At 29.9% G+C, this 24384-nt stretch overlaps 2 protein-coding genes across 2 annotated transcripts; one reads left to right on the top strand and one right to left on the bottom strand.

Annotated features, from left to right (window-relative positions):
- Nucleotides 1-7710: 7710 nt before the first annotated feature.
- On the top strand, nt 7711-15549 carry LOC129322922 (serine/threonine-protein kinase VIK). The gene is made up of 11 exons (XM_054969387.1): nt 7711-8279; nt 8398-8472; nt 9069-9185; nt 9710-9804; nt 10086-10206; nt 10324-10403; nt 13546-13605; nt 13843-13964; nt 14052-14137; nt 14222-14337; nt 15059-15549. The coding sequence occupies exons 1-11, from the start codon at nt 7974-7976 to the stop codon at nt 15183-15185; spliced, it is 1305 nt and encodes a 434-aa protein (XP_054825362.1). The 5' UTR covers nt 7711-7973; the 3' UTR covers nt 15186-15549.
- Nucleotides 15550-17468: 1919 nt separating this feature from the next.
- Nucleotides 17469-24384, bottom strand: LOC129321235 (transmembrane emp24 domain-containing protein p24delta9-like). Its single transcript, XM_054966939.1, has 4 exons — nt 23969-24384; nt 21103-21306; nt 20908-20984; nt 17469-17772 (listed from the first exon to the last, which is right to left on the bottom strand). Exons 1-4 carry the CDS (start codon nt 24185-24187, stop codon nt 17628-17630), a joined length of 645 nt encoding a protein of 214 aa, XP_054822914.1. The 5' UTR covers nt 24188-24384; the 3' UTR covers nt 17469-17627.

The raw sequence follows: 24384 nt of genomic DNA, 5'->3' as shown, positions 1-24384 counted from the left end.
TCTAGAATACCTCAATAAATGGAGTTATAGAGAGAAAGAATAGAATTTTAGAGGAAATAGCAAGGACCATGCTAAATGAGAAGAAACTCCTTAAGTATTTTTGGGCAGATGTCATGAGCACAGCATGCTACATCATAAATAGAGCACATATTCGACCCATTCTGAACAAAACTCCATATGAGCTCTACAAGGGAAGAAAGCCTAACATCTCTCATCTGTATGTATTTGGTTGTAAGCATTTTGTACTCAATAAGGGTAAGGATAATCTAGACAAGTTTGATTTTAAAAGTGATGAAGTTGTATTTCTTAGTTATTTTAATAGAAACAAAGCATTTAAAGTCTTTAACAAAAGAACCTTATCTGTTGAAGATTCAATTTATGTTAGATTTGATAAATCTTTATCAGATGAGAACAAGGAAGAAGAAACTATGTATCTTCCTCTTGATGATCTCTTACTGAAAGAAAAGGAGGAAAATCAAACCAATAATAGTACCATGACTAATGATCAAAATGGACAGACAAATGATCTTCCAAAAGGTTGGAGATATAGTAAGTCACATCATATTGATCAAGTCATTGGAGAAGTTGGTGATAAAATTAGAATAAGAGGTTCACTTAGAAAAGTATGCCATTTTAGTGCATTTCTTTCTAATATTGAACCTTCTGACATCAAAGAAGCTTTATCTGATGAATATTGGCTCATAGTAATGCAAGAAGAGTTAAATCAGTTTGAGAGAAGTTAAGTTTGGGACTTAGTGCTTAGACCAAGTAATCATCTTGTAGTTGGGATGAAATGGGCCTTTAGAAACTATAATACCTTCACTAACATTACCATACTATCCTCTATATAACTACTAATCAAAATAATTAACTTGAAAACATTAGGATCCCAATACAAGATCTTTGAAAATTTCTTTATAGAAACCATTTATATTATTTAGACTAATACACAGAGGTAGCATCTCCAATTTCATAAGAAAAACATGTGCATTATAATAATATTAGGTCAAAATAGGGGCCGTGCACCATGGCTCACGCTACATGCGCCACAACATGTGGCACAGAGATCACAGCTGCCTTGCTCTATACCATATGCCATGGCATATGGATACATGCATCGTGGCACACACACCTGATTCTGCTATCATTTAGCAGTTTTTGGTGTGAAGTTCGGAGGTCCGCCATTTTCAAATCTAATATCCAATCGGGATGCTTCAAGCACCCACACGAAACTTGTTTCATAATCTAACTAATGACACTGGTTTTGTTTCAATCCAATATTTCTTTCAAGTTGTACACCTAAGTGTATTTTGACCATTTTATATGAAAATTTGCTACTTGAGCATCACTAATTCAAACTGTATGTCATTAGCTGCTTTTAGGGTATTGACCACATCCAAATGGACAATATGCACCTTATTGACCAATTATATAGACAATATAATACATATACACATAATTAGCTTGTAAATTGCTCATATCACACATTTGGGAAAAATTCACATTTTCACTTAACTTACAACTGAGGCTAAATTTCCACTTACACAGCTAGTATACCTTGTGTCCACATATATTCACATTCACCCACTAACCCACTCTATCATTTCATCATTTACATATATACACAGGGGCTAGGGAATCAAAATTACCAAACATACCATAAACACAACTTTATGCAAATGTACTGAATCCTATGGCAACTTATACACAAGTTCACAACTAATAATCTACAAATTCATTGCACCAAATTTTTAAAGGCTTTATTGAAATATCAACTCAGTCAATATTTTTTCCCTTTGCACCACCACCACGGGAACCTAAAAATTATAGATAACCATGGTTGAGATCAAAATCTTAATAACCAGTATAGTTTATTCATGTACATTAACATAAGTAACTATGTTAGAGTAATAAAACCAAAGTATAGCATATATATGTATCATAACATAGCTTAAATCATCACTTTCACATATAAATCACTTTTACATACTTTTACACCTTAGCATGATCATCTATCCACTGATACTCTAAAGCTCCCCGACATAAAACCATAGGCTCTATTGGATCAATCACTTATTGAACCGAGCACACTGTTGGCGGTAGAAATAGCTGACCAAAGGTAATCTAACCCACCTACAGACTGTGGTTTCCCTCATTTCACACATTTGTGATAGAGGCGTTGTTGATTCTTAACCGTACTCTAACAAGTACTAGGAGTTGCCAGACTGCTCGAATGTCTCATGATAATAGTCCCATAGTATGTTGTACCAGATTATCCAAGGTACTAACTCATAATATACTGCACCAGATGTCCCATGGTGCCAACCCGACCGTATGAATTTTTCACTCACATCTCCACATATCTTGGGTGAACTCTCACCCTTTATGATCATGCCTTTTTACACAATTTTCAAATCATATGCTTTTATACATAACATATATATATATATATATATATATATATCAATCAAAACCAATAATCTTTCAAATCTCATTTCACAAATCAATTTTCATGCTAAAATTGTTTATAGTGTCAAATCATACATAAAACGCGTAAAATAACAAATTTACCATTTCATAATTACTTTACACAATTATAACAGTCAATAAATATAATAAACTATATGGTTGCATTAACCCTTCTGTTCAATAGAAAGGGTTACCCGTGTTTCACAACCCTATTCGAGCTTCTTTAGTTATTTAACTCGTCGCACACAAGAATTTACACAATTTAGGCACCCAAAGTCAATTACTCTATAGACTAAATGATGGGAAGAAAAAGAAAAGAAAGTAATTGAAGACATTAAATATTTGAGAAGATTGGAAGATCAAATATTTTTATTAGGATATTTTATTAATTAGGAAATTTTTTTTAATTATCATAATATTTAAATTATTATTATCTTTACATTTAATTTTAAGATTTTAAGAATTTCTTACATTTGATTCAAGGGTTAATTTGAGGCTTATAAATAGCATCTTAGTTCATTTGTTTTGTAAACACACATTTGATTGAATAAAAATTAATATTATCTTATCTCTTCTCTGAGTTTTCTCTTTTCTTTATTCTCTTTATTGATCCCTTTCTCTCTTTTCTATATTCTCTCCCCCTTCTCCTTCCCCATTTTGCATAGCTAAAAGTGTCAAATACAGTAATTTAACACCTAATCATTACCGCTTCCACAATTCACATTTACCCACTCATATCATGCTTAATTATCACTCACTACAACCATTATCTTCCTTAAAATCAAGTTCTCTCTCACTATTGTCTCTCTAACTTAGGTCAAATTAAGCTTATAGCTTCAAAACTTTATTGTTCCAACTTAAACTAGTTGCAAAGTATTAGTTTAGTCCTAGAGGACCTTTCTAATATTATAGGGTAAGAAATCAACTCTTTAAAACTTTCAAATTCAATTTTTCACTAGTTAAAGCTAAGAATCAGAGGTTAAGGCATTACGAGACTAACCCAAAAAGTAATAAGTCAGAAGTGTCATCCTTGCTCCTGATTTCACTTGCCCTAATAGATGTCCTTCTCTTCCTCAGGTCTGACTCTCTTTTCTCTGCTTCTTCTTCTATTTTCCATAAGCAGACATGTCCATTTTTACTTGATTTCTACACCATGCAAAGTGGCGCGTGGCACAGTAAGGGAGATCTTCACTGTACTCACATGCTCTACCACGAGACCTCATATAACATCCCAAGGAGTCAATATAATACTTCACTACCTAAAATACTAATCTCACATTAAGTTACTAATTCATTTTGTAATTAGTCATTAACACAAGATTAGAAATTTAAGATGTTATAGAAACAAACTTGATAAAATTGGTATTGTGGAAAGAAATGAAGCCAAGCTAGTAGCTAAAGATTATAATCAAGAAGAAGGTATTGATTATGATGAAACATGTGCTCATGTTACTAGATTTGAGGCTATTAGACTTCTACTTGCTTTTGCATGCATTAAAGATTTTAAACTTCATCAAATGGATGTCAAAAGTGCTTTCTTGAATGGATTAATCAATGAAGAAGTTTAAGTAAAACAACCTTTAGGATTTGAAGATCCACCAATGCCAAATCATGCCTATAAATTGAAGAAAGCATAGTATGAACTAAAGCAAGCGCCAAGAGCTTGATGTGACAGGCTAAGTACTTTCCGCTAAATAATAACTTCAAAAGAGGAATGATGGATAAAACTTTATTCTATCAAACTAAAAGTAGTAAATTTTTATAGTTCAAATTTATATTGATGATATTATTTTTGGAGCTACTAATGAGGTCTTTTGTGAGAAATTTGCTAAGATTTTGTAAGGTGAATTTGAGATATCTATGATGGGAGAGCTAAACTTCTTTCTTGGATTGCAAATCAAGCAAATAAGGGATGGGATCTTCACAAGCCAAACCAAGTACACTTATGAACTATTGAAGAAGTTTGGATTTGAAAATTCAAATCTAAGCAACTTACTTATGTTCAATCAAGATAGATAAGGATGAAAATGGAAAGAAGGAAGATCAAACTAAATTCAAGCAAATGATTAGATCACTATTCATTTAACTGCAAGCGGACTTGATATCATGTTTAGTGTCTATATGTGTGCAAGATTTCTAGCTTATCTAAGAGAATCTCATTTAAAGGTTGTGAAAAGAATCTTCAAGTATTTAATGGGACTCTACAACTGGCACTTTAGTTTTTAAAAGGAGAAAAGCCTAAATTGATCACTTATTCAGATGTTGATCATGAAAAATGTAAGACAGATTAAAAGAGCACAAGTAGAACTTATAAGTTCTTTGGTGGCTCATTAATGTCATGGTTCACAAGAAGTAAAATAACATGTCCTTATCATCTTATAAAGCTCAATACTTGGTTGTTGGAAGCTGTTGTGCACAAATTCTATTGTTAAAATAGCAATTAGAAGATTTAGGAGTTCATCTCAAGGAGATTCTAATTAGATGTGATAACACCAGAACCATAAACTTGGCCAAGAATCCTATCCAATACTCAAGAACCAAGCACATTGATATAAGACATCATTTTGTAAGACATCATGTGTAAAAGAGGGATATCATACTAGAGTTTATTCCCACTACCGAGCAATTAGTAGATATTTTCACCAAACTTCTAGCTGAAGAGAGTTCACATTCATTAGAAGGGAATTGGGAGTGGTAAATCCCAATGAGTTGTAAGATTCTTAAACTCAATTGTATTACATTTTGAATCTTTTACTAACTTAAACTTTGGAGTTGTTTTAAGTTATTTTTGCAAGGCTTAATCTGTGAATCTTAGCTTCTTTAGAATGGATCAAGTTGAATTTTAAAGAAAGAGGTTAGAAGGTCAAGTATATTTTGCTTTAGAGAATAGTTATTATTATTTTAGGACATTTCTTACCAGTTTACATGCCATATCTTGCGTGAAAATGCTTTATTCTATGATATTTTCTATATAGCTGCATTTTCATGTGTGAAATATGCTTAGTCACTTGCTTGAAATAGCACTCAGGATGCTATCTTTATTGAATTGTGCTAAATCACATGTGAAGAAGATAATTTTGCTTGTATGAAATATCACACAATGTTTCATCCTCCTTGAATTGTGCTAAATCACACGTAAAGAAGAAAGTCTTACTTACGTGAAATGTCTTCTCGAGAGAATTGTATTCTGACTTGATCATTTCACATGTGAAGACTACTTGTGACCACACATGATTTTACCTATATTGAATGTGTAAAATTTGAATGTTAACTATAGTGCTAAATCATGCATGAAACCATCATATCACAAGCGAGAAATAGCACTTAGTCTGAAATAGGTGCTGAATCACGCGTGAAACAATTTTTGCCTCATGCGTGATCCTGCAATACCTATATATATCTTCCCTATCAACCCTTCATTTTCACACGTAAACCAACATTCATTTTTCTAGCCGTTATACTTTCTCTCATTCTTAACTACCTCCCTGAATCTTCTTTAGCTATTGTGGCATTTGAATTTCTTTACATGCTTCTTCTAATCTTCTTTTTGTTCCTCACCTCATCTACTTTCTTCTCAATCTTCAACTTAAACCTATCTCTTCTCTCAAAAATCTCTAAAATGGCAAGAACCAAGGATACTGGAACGAGAGCCAATGAGGAGGTAACAAGGAAGAGGAAATTCACAAAGGCTCTAATTAGTGAAGGAAGTATCACCTTCTTAATCATCTAAGAGGATCAAAACTCCAAGAAAGTCTAAAGAGCCTACTTCAACATTAGAGCTTGCTTCATCTGTACTCTAAAGATTTTATAAATTCAATTGCAATACAACACCACTTGAATCATGAAATAAGGCCAAAGTAGGTGCCCTAATTATTTTAATGTGGAACATTGATAAATTTATAGAATTGAGCAATAGTACAATCTTGTAATTACACAAATTGAAAAACATATTATTGAGATCCAAGTAACATCTGGATCAAATGTAGGGACAAGAGCATGTATACTGCATATTGCTATGTGTCTATCTGATTTTATATTGTCATTTACTATGAAAAGGAGGCAATACCTCATTATGTTGGTCTTTGAAATGACCATTAATAAGAGCTAGCACCAAAGCCAATGTCATGTTGATTGGTAACTGCTCTGTCTTATTTTCACTCACAATCAATAATATGTTGCTGTTTCTTGTGTTTGAAGTAGGAAATGTTAAAAATATTGGTTCTTAATAAAGATAGCCGCTCCATGGATAAAACTTCTAATGTTATTTATAGGAATGACTTCAATAATTTGATCTAAATAATTGTGATTTTTTGTTAATCTACTTTTCATTATACCCGTTTACACAATATGCTTTTAGTTTTATAACTTTCTATACTCTAATATGTATATTTAATATTAATGACAATAATTATACAGCCTATTATATATAAGATAATATGGAGAATGTATATTATAAGTTATTCTTTCGAAAAAAATTCTCCTATAGAATTAGTACCTATTTAAAAAATACTGTTATACATGATTTGTACATTGCACGGGTACATTACTACTCCCTCTTTCTCTATACATAAGAAGTCTTTTGGATTCTTTTTTGTTCCTAAATATAAGAGGTTATTAGCATATTTTTTAAATGAATTGACCATTATACCCTTATTAAATTGAAAAGAGAAAAAGTATTTTCATTAATTTACTTTGAAAAAAGAGATTCATTTTTTATTTATAGTAACTAAGTGCAAAATTGAAATGTTACTATGCTTTTAGGTAGATAACAAATTTTTATAAGTTTGCGTGATTCAATTAAAAATATCTTATATGTAGAGACTGGGGAAATAGTTCATATTTAATAAAAAATTATTTACTAACTGACAAATTTAATAATATAGAAGAACTTAATTATGAGAATAGATAAATATAGATAATGTTTCAATAAGTAGTCACTCGCTAATTAATAAATATTTATTTATATTTACATTTAATAAGAAATCTTCACTAATTAATAAATTTAAAAATTTAAAAAAATCATGTTGTAGGAAGGATTATATTTTAATAAATAATTATTTATTAATTAATAAATATTTATTCACGTTCAATTAATAAAAACTATTAGTTGGTTAGTGGATAAGTTTAAAAAATAAATAAGTATATTATAATTTTTATATTTAAAATTATTTTCAAATCAAACCATAAATGTTTGAATGAGATTTTCCCAATAGCTATTCCTGTTAACGAGTTAAAAGTACTACAGCCGACACATTCAGTTTCACAGATGACGTCTTGGAACCTACGAAGCCTAGGCTCCCCAACTATTCCTCTCCCCCGACCTTTTGATCGCTACGGTAATCAAAGTCAATCCGATTCTTTATCCCCAAAAAAGTAGCCACAAAATCCAACAACTTAACCGAAATAACTAGCGTTTCTCTTTCTCCCACTCAATTCTTACTCATTGTTTTGGTTCTCTCCCACAATTGCGGCCACTGGATCCATCAGATCCCTCAGTCCGCGCCATGAGTTCCGATAACTCCACCTCCGGCGCCGAGTCGTCTGGCGGCTGTGCATCGGGGCTAGACAAGGACAAGCAGAAGGATAAGGCCAGGGTGAATCGCACCTCTTTGATCTTGTGGCATGCCCATCAAAACGACGCCGCTTCTGTCCGCAGGCTTCTCGAGGAGGATCGGTCGCTGGTGAACGCCAGAGATTATGACAATCGCACGCCGCTTCACGTGGTTTCTCTCCATGGTTGGGTCGAAGTTGCTAAGTGCTTGCTTGAATATGGTGCCGATGTAAACGCGCAGGATCGCTGGAGAAACACTGTATTGCCTTTCTTTCTAATTATGACACAGAACTACATTTTGTTTTTTTGGTAATTAAGATTTCTGAGCTCTATCAATGTCTGAAAGTTTGATCCCCTCCTAACCAAAAAAAAAACAGCCTCTAGCTGATGCAGAAGGCGCTCAAAAGCTTGACATGGTGGAGCTTTTAAAATCTCATGGAGGCTTGTCTTTTGTAAGTTCTCGTTTCTCTTAAAAAAGGACCTTGGAACCTTTCTTTTTCTTTTTTCTTTTTTTTGTGCTCCTGCTTTGCTTGTCAATACTTTTCAGTGTTACTTAGGATAACTTTTTTTCTTTTCTCTTTTTTTTTTTTAACCAAAATCTCTGTTCTTTTATCTGTGTATTTTAGATTTTATCTTTAACGTATCCCCCACACTTTTTCTTTTTTGGGGAAAATTAATTGGTAGCTTTTCAAACCATATAGTACATTCTATACTTTGATTCCAATCTTTAAGTTTATGCAACATATGGATGTTTTGTTACAACCAGGTTGAAGTTGTGGGATACGATACTTGTGTATGGCTTTGATAGCCTGTCTTCAATATTTTTCCTTTTCTCTCCTCTTTTATGTGTGCATTAGGTTAAGATGGGCGATAAATTGCAGTTTGCTAATTAATTTGTTAATATTGTGTTACTTTTAATTTCTACCGTTTACTTAGTAGCTTGTTCTTTATGAATCTTAGTAACCTAACACTGAGCCTTCTGTTATTGATTGATTAGTTGTTTTTATTATTTTTTGTAGCTCTTTATTTCTAATCATTGATCATACAGGGTCAAACTGGAAGCCATTTTGAACCAAAGCCTGTTGCTCCTCCACTGCCTAACAAGTGTGATTGGGAAATAGACCCTTCTGAGCTGGACTTCACAAATTCAGTTCGCATTGGAAAGGTATCTTTTACATTTTCTGTGTCTGACGTTAAACTGTGTATGGCGACCAAGCTGGAAACAGTTTGATTGCATCAAAGTTTGGGTTTTCCTAACATACGTACACACACACACACACACACACACACACACACATTTTGGCAAAAGTTTCTTTATGTATATTGCTGTCAGGTATTAACCCTGTTATGCTTTTGGATCTGAAGTTGCGCGCTATAGCCTTTGTAGGCATACTTGGCTTTCTGCTATAAATCGGGCCATTTGAACTAACTTCAATTTTTGTTGTCTTCCTATTTTTGTCCATTTTGTTGTGGTCATTGAAGGGCTGCAATTTAGTCTTGAAGGTTTTTTATGATTTATAAAAGAAACAAAGCCATTGTGTTTTCTTCTTTTTTTTTTAGTGCTTGTTGTTCTTGCTCTTTTATTTGTGCCTTTCTAGCTTTATCTTTCCACTTGCATTTTACATTTAAGCTTTTGATGAACATTTGCCTATGAAATATGGCGTTGTTTGTTCTGTACGTTTTCTGCAGGGATCTTTTGGTGAAATTTTGAAAGCACATTGGCGTGGAACGCCTGTTGCTGTCAAACGTATTCTTCCATCTCTCTCAGATGATAGATTGGTGATGTAAGATTAATTCTTCTTTCTTTTTTAAGTCTATGAAGATCCATTCAAAGAACTAGCTGATCTGCTTTTGCTGATTGTGCTTATTCCTCTTTTAACCTACTCTCTCTTAAGGAAGAATAATAAATTCTTAATCCATTGTGCCATGGGGGAGATAGAGACACACTGTTATTAAGCTGATACTTTTGCAGTAATAAACTGTTCACCTCTGTTCTGGATTTTTCTGCGAAGTCAAATGGGCAATCACTCAACCTCTCTTTTTGTGCGGCTAACTTTTAATGCAGCCAGGACTTCAGGCATGAGGTTAATTTGCTAGTGAAGGTTCGACACCCTAATATAGTCCAGTTTCTTGGAGCTGTAACCGAAAAGAAGCCCCTTTTGTTAATCACTGAGTATCTAAGAGGGGTATGTGAATGCATGCATCTACTTTCAGTTTAGCACATTGTCCATCCAGCTTCTGTAGTCTGTGCATTGAACTTATGCTTGGAAAGGGAGCTCTTCAAATTATTGTGTCATATGCAGGGTGATCTTCATCAATATCTCAAGGAAAAAGGCACACTCAGTCCTTCAACAGCTGTCAACTTTGCTTTGGATATGGCCAGGTATATGCCTTTCCTTCCTTCTCTCTTCCCCCTTCTCTTTTCTTTTCTTTTCTTTTTCCTTTTGTCTTCCCCATAAATTTGTGAAAAGAAATGACTTGCATGGAAGGAGTATAAGAAGTCCTCCCAAAAATAGAGCAAAGGAAATGAAACACACTGCTCCCTTAGAAAACTGCACTCACCCAAATAGGGGCCAAGAAAACAATTTTCCCTTATAATATGCATAGGGAGAAATCTCTGGTGAAGAAATCTGGTATTATGCCTCCAGCAATAGGACCAAAGCAGTGCAAAGAAGCTACATTTCCAAAAGACTTCACACTCTTCTATTCTGGCAAAGCCTTTACAATGGATGGCCAAAAAGGGCAGGCTGCACAAGCCATTGTTCATAAAAATAAAGATGACAGAAAACTGATTCCCAGGCTTCTAAGGAACTTTTAAATGTGTGAAAAGATAGCTATCTGATGTATTATCTTGTTGCTTTCAGGCCTGCTTATTGTTGTCAAAGGCAAAAGGCACACTCAAGTCAGAAGGCCTATAAAACGTCTTAGGTGTAAGGTGCTAGAAGGGCACGCTTGAGTGAAGTAAGGTGCTATCATGTAAAAATGCATTATGTATAGACAACAAATATAGATAAGGTGATAAATGTAAATTTGCTTAACCTTCATATAAATATTTTGAAAAATTGTGTTATATGAAGAAAACATATTTAAAAGTAGCAATTATCTAAATCTTAAGCTGGTAAAAAACAATATAAATTGCTCTAATGATCAATGAACTTCAGGAATTGTTTTGAAAACATCAAAGAACAACACAAAAGCCTATCAAATATCAAACTGGATATTTGAATTAAATTTATATATACTAAGCCAAGACTTTCATCTCCTTCATTGTTGGATTTATATCCTTCAACATCTTCCTCAAATTCATTTGAATCAAAATTAGCTATAAGTTCCTCAATATTGGCAATTGGTATTGAGCTTTGTGTTGTTTGTTTTGCTTTGGATTTAGATGAGCTAGCTCCTTTTCATTTAGTTAGACTTCTAGTTTGTTTACAATATTCATTAACATGTAATGTTGTTGCTACGACCCCTCATGTTTAAGTCTTCATTGTTAACATTGTCAAAAACATGTCTATCTATTCCATCCTCATTGACATTCATTTTACCAAGTAGCCATTCACTACTTTCATCCATGTTTATCAATGTGTGATAGCCAAGATATAGACCCTATTTCCTTAGTAAACGTTGATGAAAGCAATGAATGGCTACTTGATATAATGGATGTCAATGATGATGCAACAAATGAACATGTTTTTGGCAATGATAACAATGAAGACTTAGCATGGGGGTGTTGTAGCAACAGTAGCAGGTGTTGTGGAACCTGGCAAACAAACTAGAAGCCAAAGTAAAGGAAAAGGAGCTAGCTCATCTAAATCGAAAGAAAAACAAACAATAAAAGGCTCAAGATCAATTGCCAATATTGAGAAACCTGAGGCTAATATTGATTCAGATGAGTTAGAGGAAGACATTGAAGGATATAAAGTCAAAAATGAAGGAGAAGAAAGTATTGAGCTAGGTGCATCTGAATTTGATTCAGATATCTAGTTTGATATTTGATGGGCTTTTATATTATTCTTTCATATTTTCAAAACACTTTCTGAACTTGATTGATCATTACAACAATTTATATTGTTTTGTAATAGCTTATGATTTACATGATTGCTACTTTTATCTTTGTTTTCTTCATATGATACAATTTCTCAGAGCATCTATATGAAGGCTAAGTAAATTCACATTCATTATTTTATCTCATGATTTGTTATCTATACATTGTGAATTTTCACAAGGTAGCGCCTTGCTTTACTTGGGCATGCTCCTTTGTAGTACCTTGCACCTAAGGTGTTTTATAGGCCTCGCACCTTGAGTGCACATTTTGCCTTTAACAATACTTGTACATGCAGAGCCAAAAATAGAAAAAATATGTAGACATATAATAGGACGATATGGACATAGTTGATTTCACATTAAGAGGGAAAGCTATGGAATTTTTGAAGAATCATTAATAATAAAAGCTGAGAAAAAGAAATATTTAAATTGGTTACAAAAAGGATGAATCAAATTAGTGTGATGCAAGGAAATAGGATAGGGAGTGAGATATTATTCTAGAATAAAAATGTGAAAATAGTGTAAAAGTTTACAGAGATAAGTGAGTGAGTTGTCTTACATGGATGCATGGTATGAAGGCAAATAGAAAGAAGAGATCGAAGGTACATGAATCTTAAATAGGGAATGTTGTGAAAGTAAGACAGAAAGGAAAAAAGTGATGGAGACAGGGTAGATTGAGATGTCAAGCAGCAGGAGAGAGAAAGTGAATTATTCTTAGTGAGTTATATTCAAAAATGTTTTTGTTCAATATCTTATTCTCTTTTTGTGATAATTTCTTTATGAGGATTTTGTTGATTAATTTTTTTTATTAGATATCTTGGTTTAGTATTTGTAGTAATCTCCCATCACAAATAAGAGGAAAATAAGGTATTAGAGAAAAAAAAAACATTTTTTAATATAACTATGTATATATTTGTGTGTGTGAAGTGGTGGGATGTGCAGGTGAGTGATGTCAGTGTGTGAGAGTGGGTGCAAGAGTTTCTGAGATGAGCATATATAAATGGATAAATGGATTGTAGAGGCATTTGCATGCATGCACGGTCTACCAAAAGCGACATGGAAAATACAGAAGGCAAAAATAGAACACACTTTCTGAAAATTAAACATGGCAGGGAATGGATCACTCGGTATATTTTCAGAAAATATGTACATAAATAAATAGAGAATCTTAAACGTGTTTGTGTATGTGTGTATTTTCTGTTTTCAATTTTATATGCACTAAGAATTAGTACAAGATCCTCAAAATATTTTATTATAACTGCTTAAATATTTTATTCTATATATATTATAATCCCAAGGTGTATAAAAGGAAACATCATTAATTTTGATGCTGTTGTTGTTAATATGAGGACGTTACATAGAGCATTCTTTTTTCTTCTGAAAAAAAAAAAGCATTAGAAAATATAGAAGCCACTGCAATCATACAGCTTTGCTTAATCTAATCACTATGCTAATGTCAATGTTGTGAATATTGTTTGCAGAGGGATGGCCTATCTTCACAATGAACCAAATGTTATAATTCATCGAGACCTAAAGCCAAGGCAAGTTGGTTATCTCTATCCTATCTATGAAAATAAGTACTTTTATGAAGGTGACAACATTATACACACACAACCAAGGCTCAAGGCATATATTTACAAGAAATTGACATGCATTTTGCGCTTCTCAGCTCTCCGTCTCCTAGAATGACAAAACTTTGTTATCAAGAAAATAAAAATATATGTCTGGAATGTATAAATATTTATATTTCATGTTGAAACTATTTCCTAAAATTTCAGGAATGTCCTTTTAGTCAATTCTAGTGCAGACCATTTAAAAGTTGGAGATTTTGGTCTGAGTAAGCTTATCAAGGTCAAGAATTCTCATGATGTTTATAAGATGACCGGTGAAACTGGAAGCTGTGAGTATTTTTATAAGTTATGTCAAAATAAAAGTAATAATTTGTATTCAAAATTTCTTCTGATTCTTCTGCTTGGGGTAAAAACAGACCGCTATATGGCTCCTGAAGTTTTCAGACACCGGAGATATGATAAAAAGGTTGATGTGTTCTCCTTTGCTATGATTCTGTATGAGGTAATATTTCTTCCTTACGAGATAGATGTTTAAAGTGATACAATTTGAAGCTACTTCTGATTCATTTACTTTTACCTGGACTAGATGCTTGAAGGGGAACCACCTTTTGCAAGTTATGAACCTTATGATGCAGCCAAACAAGTAGCAGAAGGAAACAGACCAACTATTCGTGCAAAGGGTTTTACCCCTGAATTGCGACAGTGAGTCATATCTCAAATATGTCTATTAATGCCTATTTGGAATCCGTTCCTCTCCATTTTTTGGCAATGCAAATGTCTATATAATCGTTATATTCAGCGTTTTGTATATTTTTGATTATGTTAAAACAAGGGCATAAGGATCATTCTTTAACTTTAAAATCACCTTTTTCATCTTTGATTTCACTCATTTTCATTCTGTCATAATATGAAAATCCAGGTCAACCCACTTAGTTGAACTAGTAAATTGTTAAACTAGTGCCTTGACTAATTTAATAAAATGCTTGGTTTATGATTGGTTTGATCATGGTTCAACTGCAATTTTGACCATTAACTCTTGAATTAGTACCCTAACTAGTTCAATAACCAATCTAGTTTTCAGTACCTATTTTGTGCACCAATAGGGCAAGAGAAACCCATTTTTGCTGGTCAAAACATGTGTAAGGAAATGTGACCATTATGCTTCCTGACTAGAGTAGTGTTAATGGCAGAAGTACGTCAACTTAACTGACTCATTTATCTGTACTTGCCAAAGTGCTTTGGATAAAGTGAATGCATGCGACAAATACTTATTTTCCTGCTGTTTTTGGTCTCATTCCTCTTTGTGCAATAACCAAGATTTCATCACATCTAAAACCTTTTAGGACTTTCAACTCAATTGAAAGCATTGGCATGATGAGAATTGAGTTATTTTGCTAATAGATTCCTTCTCACTTTTACTTAGATTAACCATTGAGTGTTGGAGTGCTGATATGAATCAAAGACCTTCCTTCTTGGAGATCCTCAAACGGCTTGAGAAGATCAAGGAAAATTTACCCGCAGATCATCACTGGCACTTGTTCTCTTCCTAATTGTCTATGACCATTTACACGTTCAGAAATGCACGTACAGGTGATTTATTACTCATTAATCATTACTCTCTACAGTAAAACCGGGAAAGACACTGCCTATTTTCAATTGTTTAAATTCTGGTGAGCAGAATAGGTATTGTTGATGGCTTTTCTCTGGTTTATATTTTGCAATTTTTTTCTTTTTATTATATATCATACCTAGTCCTAATGAGGAATTCAAGTTAAGTTAAAGTATGCAAGTTGTTGCTTGAATGAAATATGATTAAGTTTAGAAATAGACTGAGAAAATTAGATTATTATATACACCGTGCCATCCACTCATTAATGCATTGTCTTTCGTTTGAAGGATAATATCCTCTATTCATGGATTATGTTTGTACCTCCCAGGATTTTTTGACTTGAAATGATTTCCAGTTGTTTGTTATCTAGAATAATGCTGTGGACTGTGATGTCCTCACCCCCTCAAAATTTAAAAAAGAATGAAGAATATTGTGCTCGAATTTATTCAGATATTTATGTTCATATATTTATTCAATTTTTCATATTTATGTTTAATCAAAATTGTGTCTTTTCCCACGTAATGAGATAATGCTGCTTCTTGTTCTTCTTGTTGATGGTGGTGGTGTATGTTTGATCAAAATTGATTCTATAAACTCTAATTCATAGCATTTCTATTAATTATAAATTGCTAGTTCTGTCTGTGAAGTTCACAGACATGTTAGATGCAAGATTTTTCTTTTTCAATATTCACAGGTCTCCTTTTATTGGAGGCAATCTTGTGTGAGACATGGTATTAAATGTAGACACCTTTTTCATTGAAAATTAGAGTCTTAATTTGCTATATTGTGAGGGATTGGCTCCTTTCTCTAAACCTAACCCCTATGGGTTAGATGCAAGATTAGCATAGGCAAGCATGCCTGTTAGTACAATAGGCAGCCCCCCCCCCCTTTTTTTTTCCGCCTGTTAATACAACAGGCAGCCCGTTTGTTTGTTTGTTTGCTTTTTCCTTTTTTTTTTTGGTGGACAATGCAATAGACACTTCAGAAGCAAATTATATGGATAAGTTTCAGAAACTAGAATGATGAAATATTGGTTTATATATAATTAGGGTTATTTCTAGATATCTATGATTATTTCAAGACCCTGGCTTTTAGGTTATTTTATTTGAATAAGGATATCTTGGATATTTTCTATAATATTAGAATTAGGATTTAATTAGATTTTCTTATCATTGTCTTTCTTAGGATAGTATTAGATTTTATTTATTTTCAATAGAATAAGATATATTTATCTATTTAGATTATCTTGTTTACTCTCCTTTAAAAAATACAAGGCAGTTTTAATTGATTTCATCCTTTGATAAGGTAGTTAATTGTTTTTAAAGTAATATTATCTTTTCATATTTATCCTTATTTAATAGGATATTATATTTTTAAAATAAATATAAAGTAATTTATTTATTATGAGTACTTAGAAAAATATTAATTACATCTTAAAATGTTAAAAATGCTTTACATTTTTTATTATCTAATCCTTCAAAAAAATTTATATTTTTAATCAGAAGGAGTATTTTTAAGATTAGGGTTAGGATTAAATTATTAGTTTTAATATTTCTAGGTTTTTGTAAATAGAGCTAGAATTTTTCATTATAGTCAGCCTTTGATTGATTAAATAAAGTATTTCAACTCTTCCAACCTCCTTTCACTCTCTCCAGTCTTCCCCCTTGTTTCACATCATAAATCCACATGACAAATTTATTTATACATTTTATTTCTTGCCACGAGGAAGGATACGAGGAAAGCACTAGCAAAATAGAAAACCTATGTATGTTTGGCATATGAAAAAAAAGCCTTCTAGAAAGAAAAAAAAAAGGAAGATGTATTTAAATAGAAAATGAGATAGGTGTATTAATTTCTCGTTTTCTTTCTACAAAATATTTTTTCCCCATATCAAACATGCAATATATGTTTAACACTGCCCGCCAAGTTCATAGGGATATCCTCACTAGATAATATAAAATATTATCCATCTATTTCATTATATTTGTTATATTACAAGTCATTGAGAATTTCAAAAGCAATCTTTAACATGTTCTTGTTTTATTTTTGGAGTAATTTACTATTTATTATTATAATATTCTTAGAGGCATTAAGTGAAAGGAAAATTTTGTAAATTATGTCATATTTTTATGTATTTATTATTCTTTTAGTCTGTGCGCAATAACTTGAAAAATAAATATAATGAGATGGATAGAATATTTGATAAATTAGAGAATAAAAGGTATTGAAGGAAATGAAAGATAATGATTATTTGCAAGCTCTACAATTTACATAGCACAGCCTGTGCTGACTGGAATAAAGCTGTTACATATTCTACGGCAGCTCTGAGGGTTAAAAAAAAAAAAGGTAAAGAATAAATGTGACAAAAAAAATTAAAAATAAATTATAGGATTTTCTTTCTCTCAAAGTAGGTTTTCAAGTGCCAGACTTGCATTCCCACTACGGATAAGCAGATAAGAAGTGAAAGTGAGCTGAACCATAACATTCCATCGTTGGTGGATATGTTGAACTCCTGCATTTCCTTCTCTCTGAAGCAAAATAAAATTGCAAATAAGAAAAGGGGAAATGACTGTTAAGGACTTGTAAAAACATTAATGACAATTATACCTATGAACTTATTAAAATTTTGAGAAAAGAATATGGTCGTTATTTGTAATTAAAAAATGTGAATGTTCAGTTAGAAAATTTATTAACTATATTTAGGACTATATTGTAGTGTTAATTGAGAATTTATGAAAGTTAGTTAAGAATATTGATATTTTGTTGTCAACATACTTATAAACTATTTAAGAAATTAAGTAAATGTACTTGAGATTATTTATAATGTTAATTAAGAATTTACAAAAATTATTTGTAAATTGTAAATCAATTACTTATAATTGTTTTAAGGTTAAGGTGTAATTTTGCCCTTAAAATATTCTCGAAAGAACAATGTTGCCTTCACCTTTTAAAAATCATAAAATTAAATAAAAAAATTATAATAATATTAAATAAAATAATATTAAATGTATATATAAATGCAAACTTATTATAATATTAACTTTGTATAAAATAAATATAAGAAAAAAATTCATAGTATATTAATAAAATATTATAAATGAATAATATTATAAATTATCATTTTATAATTTGTTAAATATAAGTAGGTTTTGGTTAAATTAAATATGAGTAGACTTAAAAATATTTATATTTACACCTATTACTATTGATTGGGGTCATCATTAACTACTCGAGTTGGACTTAAAAATTATTTTCATGAGAACAAGAGTTAAGCGATTATTAAGTTAGAAACTAAAATTGAATTGAAAATTGGAGCGATTTTCAAAAAAATGGATGGCTTTAAATATAATATTAAAAAAGTTTTAAAAAATTTAAAAATTAGATCCTACTAAAAACTAACTTTATTTTTGAACAATTAACATGTATAAAATATGATTTGAGATTATTTTTTATAAAGATGATGATTATAAATATAAATGCATATACTTTTGAGTTTACTTATATCTAATTTAATTAAAATTTACTTATATTTGACTAGTTATAAAATTATAATTTATATTTTTTTCTTATATTTATTTTATATATACATTTAATATTATTTGTGTTTAATATTATTATAATTTTATTTTTATATACACATTTAATATTATTTTATTTAATATTATTATAATTTTATTTTTATTAAATTTTAAGATTTTTAAATGATGAGGATAATTTTACTCCTTTGAGAATAATTTAAGAGCAAAATTGCATCTTAACTCATGAAAAGTGAGTCCTACAAGTTACAGTAACGGACGTTTTAATAGAAGGGACAATATTGTTCCAATTTAATTAGTTTAAAGGTAACTGCTATGACGAATAGTTTAAGGACAATATTGTTTCACTGAGAATAGTTTGAAGGCAAAATTATACATTAATTTTTTTATTTTAATATATAGATAAATTACCTGAAAAATCTTTAAATATATTTAGAATTATTTATAACATTAGTTGAGAATTTATAAAAATTAGCTACAAATTGCAAGCTAGTCACTTGTGATTTTTTTGCTATCATTTAAGTAATTAATAAAAGATAGTTGAAAATTTTTATAACGTTAGTTAGGAATTTATTAAATTTCATTGTGAATATCAAACCAATCAATAGAAGATAATGTATTGCAAGTAAGGATTATAGTTTGTTATTAGAATTTTAATAATTTAGAGTATATAATTGTTCTTAATGTTCTTACAGGGTCTTTAATTGTCATTTTCCCACAAAAAAATGGCAAACAAAAACAATACTAATGAATAATGAGTTAATAATAAATTAGATATTAAAACTAAACTAGTTATTGAACCGATAAAGATATTAATTAAAGGGTTAATGATTAAAATTATAATTGAATTATGATCAAATCAATTATAAAAAAAATTTATTAAACTGATCAAAATACTAATTTAATAGTTTATTAATTTAATTGAATAGATTGATCTAGATTTTTATATTATGGTTAATAATAACTCAAACTTAGTATGACGGTGAGATGTTTGTTTAAAATATATTATAATTCCTTTTGACTGGTGGATTTAAACCTTGTAGATAAAAAAAAATTATGTTGAAAAAATTATAAATTCTTTTTTCTTGCAATGGCTATCGTGCAACTTTATATGTAATTTAAAATATTGTATTGCATTTTTTTGTATTTAACATAATTCAAGCAATATTGAACTAGATAATATGTTTTTAAATTATCAATTTTAAATTAGATTCTTATAATTTATTTTGTTTTAATCAAATTCTTATAATTTGATTCATAAAATTTTGTATCCTCAAAATTTTTCTTTCAAAATTTAAATAATTAGGTTGTCCTCTAAATAACTTTTATACATATATAATTTTTATAAAAAATAATAAAAATGATCAATTTTGGGAAAGTTAATAGTTTAATATTATTTATAAAAAAATAATAAAAATGAAAAAAAAAAACCAATTTTGGGAAAGTTAATAGTTCAATATTATTTTAGTCTTTGAGGATTAACATAGTTAATGTATCAAATTATAATAAATTATATTGATTTAATTTAAAATTGAGGAAAACTATAAGGACTTGTAGATTAATTTTTAAAATATTAAATCATCAAAATTCATATTCATATAAATATATATTTGCTAAATAATGAATAAGACCTTATTTTTAAGGGTATAAAATCAAATTGGCTTCTAAATTATAGGTCCATAAATGTTTTCAATTCTAGACTTATTTGGATGAAATATTTCTCTTCAACTTTTAAAATAATATAATTTAACCCTATTATTTATTAAATTAAGTTTGATAATTAATTTGCCAAAAATGATAATAAAAAAAAGAACCTTAGAAATTACTCTTCTAGTCCTATTTATAGGGTAAAGAGAGAAAAAAAAATAATTTGATCCTATTTATAAGGTACTTGTTAATACACAATGCTCTTCTTTATATTTTTATCTTTATTAAAATGTTTTGAATAAAAATATTGTTAATAAAATTTAAGAATATCTATTTGGGATAAATGTAAAAATTTATTAAATTTTAAGATAAACTTAATAGGATTTAAGGTTTTTTTGATCTTGATAAAATATATTTAAAAATGATTTATAAACAAAATTAAAGGGAACACAACATAGAATTGTGAATGAGCAAGCTTACCTTGAACGAAGATAATGCATCTCGTTACGAATGGAAGAAACAGTTCCTTGTAGCTTCCACAGCTCTATCTCCAATAACTGTTCCACGCATATGAATGAGAAAAACAATGTAAGGGAAATTAATTACCTGATAATGTTATTAATTGATCGATTGGGTGAAATGAAATAAAGTAGAAGTTATGAGGAAGGGACTCACATCAATTTGACCTTTCTTAAGAACCTCAGACCAACCCTTGGTCACGACACCAATCTTCCAATCGAAATCAACGGTCAAGTTATGGTGAAGAGCATTTGTCCAGAAACATGTCACGTAATCTCCAGAATTCATTCCCATGAACGCGAATTCTCCAGATATTACTAGGTCCGCCGAATGATAGTGTTTCCCAAGCATTGATGTCACCTTTTCAACAAAATCAAACATCACAACATTAATTAGTTACTTTTCTATGTTGTATTTATAAATTACTTCTAACATATTTTATTTAAATTTAAAAAATTTTTAAACTTTATTAATTTTATCCTAAAATGTTATAAAGTTAAAGATGAATAAAACTTAAGGAGTATAACAGAAGATTAAGTTAATTAACTTCACACTTATTAAGAATTGTTAGCTAGAATCTTGAAATTGTTAAAAAATATATATGAACTTGTTTGAAGCTGTTTTTATTTTATTTTTTAAAAAATTAATATTTTTTAGATCAGAATAAAAAAATAATGAAAATGAACGTTTTTCTCATTATTCTGTATTCTCCACAACAATAATTCCATAACATTTAGAAAATGTTTTTATTTTTCTATTCTCTAGAATAATATTTTATTTTTTTGTTTTCTAAAAAATTTTTTAAAATACATTATCAAATAGATTTTTAATTTTTTTGTTCTATGGAATAAAAAAATATTCTCAAAATAGATTGCCAAACAAGCCTTATAATTTTCAAATTTTACTCTTCTTTGCAATTAATAACCATAATAAATTACTCTATCTGATCTTATTTATAAGGTATAAAGAAAAAAAATTAAACACTTTTGTAAGTCTCATCATTAAATTTGTATCACAATTTTTTCTTTTATCTTTTATTAAATGTTGAAGAAATAAAATACATTATTAAAGCATGTATATTTAGAAAGGACGAAGTTAAAAATTTATTAAATTTTTAAATAGAGTTAATGAGGTTAAAGTTTTTCCTTGATATTGAAAAAATATGTTGAAAATGACCTATAAATAAGATAATTAAGATTAATATTATTTAGAAATTCAAAATACAATAAATAAACAAGGAGTAAAATTTTTAAAAAAAATTACTCTAACTTCATCTATATTAAATACTAAAAAAATCTTTTAAACTTCGTCTTATATTAAGAACTAGAGAAAATATATTTGTTCTCATTTTTTGGCCCCTAGATTTTTTTTTATTTTTTATTTTCATGAATCAATTATCTTTTAAAAGTTATGGTTTTAATCTTTATTGACTAATATTTAGTAACGACGCCAAACTCAGTAATAAATCCTATTACTTTAATCACATGCCTTAAACAAAAAATTTAAACAAGAAACCTCTCATCATAAGTGGGAGACTGTTCTAGGGCAATTAATTAGTGGTTAATATATTTTATTTATATGTTGATTGAAAGGTTGTAGGTTCAAGAAGATGATAAATATTGAATCAAAATTGGTAGTGATATCACAATCTAGCAAGAATATGAATAAACCTCTTTTGTTAAATTATTTCTTTCGTGAAGTACTTGGAGTGTATGGAAGGAACCCTATCCATTAGTGTTGCTAGTGAATGCAATTATTCAACCTATATGTACATTGTATTGTAGTAATTTGTGTTTGTCTATGGTTATCACAACTTCATATATGATTTATAAAGTTGTACATTTGTATTTAACGTAATGCTACGTAATATACAACATGACAATTTTTTTTCCAAAAAATATTAATATCAATATAAAATATAAATTAAAGTTTAACTATATGTGTTTGATGAATAACGGGAAATGTTTCGTTGATGTGGCACTCTTAAGGTTCGCTCAATTTTTTTGAAACCTCCAAGATAAGCTTACATTATAATGAATAAATGAAACTAATGGAGTGAAATCAAGGAGGGAAAATGACAGAAAAATCTTCCTAAAATATGTAAATAACAATGAAATCTCACAAAATAAGATAATTCTTTTAAAATTCTTTAGATTTTTCTGACATTAATGTCTTTTATAAAATGATTATAATGACCTCAATATAAAATATCAGTGACTACTTTTATTTAAGTAATTAATAACTATTTTTCTTCTAGATGACTAAGACAATAATAAATGACAAGTTCTGCATTACAATTATTTTAATAATTAAAGTTCAAATGTTATAAATATTAATAATTATTTTAATTTAAATAACAATTACTTTTCTCTTGACAATGACTAAAATAGAATAAGTAATTATAATTTTTTCTTTGCAAACTTTTTTTAATTATTAAAGTTCAAGTATTGTTAATATCAGTGACTATTTTCATTTACGTAATGACAATTTTTTTCTTGCAATGACTAAAACGAGATAGTAAATAACAAGTTTCGCTTTGCAAATTTTTTAACCACTTGTCTATTTTTGTATTTTCAACTAAGCGTATTATAGTCATTTCACAAAAAGACATTAAATGAAAATAGCAATCAAAGACTTTTATATAAAATTTACATTAATCAAAGAAAAGTTGTTGTCAAAATTTAAATGGAGAACAAGCCAAATGGACCATTGTTAATTTAAAATTAATTGTTAATGTCTGAATGGATATTTGTGGATAAAAGATTAATCCAAATCAATAAGTATCCATTCAAATTTTGCAACAAAAATTGATATAAATTTGATATAGAAGTTTTTAATTGCTATTTTCCCAAATATTAAGGTGAGAAAGTTCTCAAAGGACTTCAAAACAATTATTGCATTTCACCATACTTCATTATCATTTACAGATTTTGGAGAAATTTTTCTTTCATTTTCCCAATCATATATCATAAAAATGCTTATTTTTCACAAATATCCAAAATTGCTTTTAAAGGTTACGTACCCGAACGTTGACTCTGTGGGAATCAGGGGGAGGAAGACCCAGTTTGATAGGGACAACGTGGTATTTTCCGACAGTCATAGAATTGCTGGTTATGTCTTCGGTGATGCATTTGGTGCGACCTAGTTGAAGCTCGAACCTAAATGACTGAGAAAAAGACGAAAACAAGCCCACCACAACCAGAAGACGAAGAAGAAGATGATGATGATTGAATCCAGACATGATGGTGGAAGAATTATTGAATTGAAGGAATTGAATTTTATTATTGCAGAGAAAAAGGAACAACAAAACTTGATTGATTCACCGGCGGCGACAAGATCGACCACGGTGAACCACAAGGCTGTTCCCTTCTCTCCAGCCGATGACGGTGATCACGTCGTCGTAGGTCGTCTGAAGAATTATGAAGTGCCATTTGGGAA

Source organism: Prosopis cineraria, unplaced genomic scaffold (genome assembly GCF_029017545.1).
Source record: "Prosopis cineraria cultivar Desert tree isolate PC_DT_omini unplaced genomic scaffold, ASM2901754v1 PC10, whole genome shotgun sequence".
In the NCBI taxonomy this organism is placed as follows: domain Eukaryota; kingdom Viridiplantae; phylum Streptophyta; class Magnoliopsida; order Fabales; family Fabaceae; genus Prosopis; species Prosopis cineraria.
The sequence above is the reverse complement of the archived record's forward strand: the minus strand, read 5'-3'. Positions and strand labels throughout refer to the sequence as shown.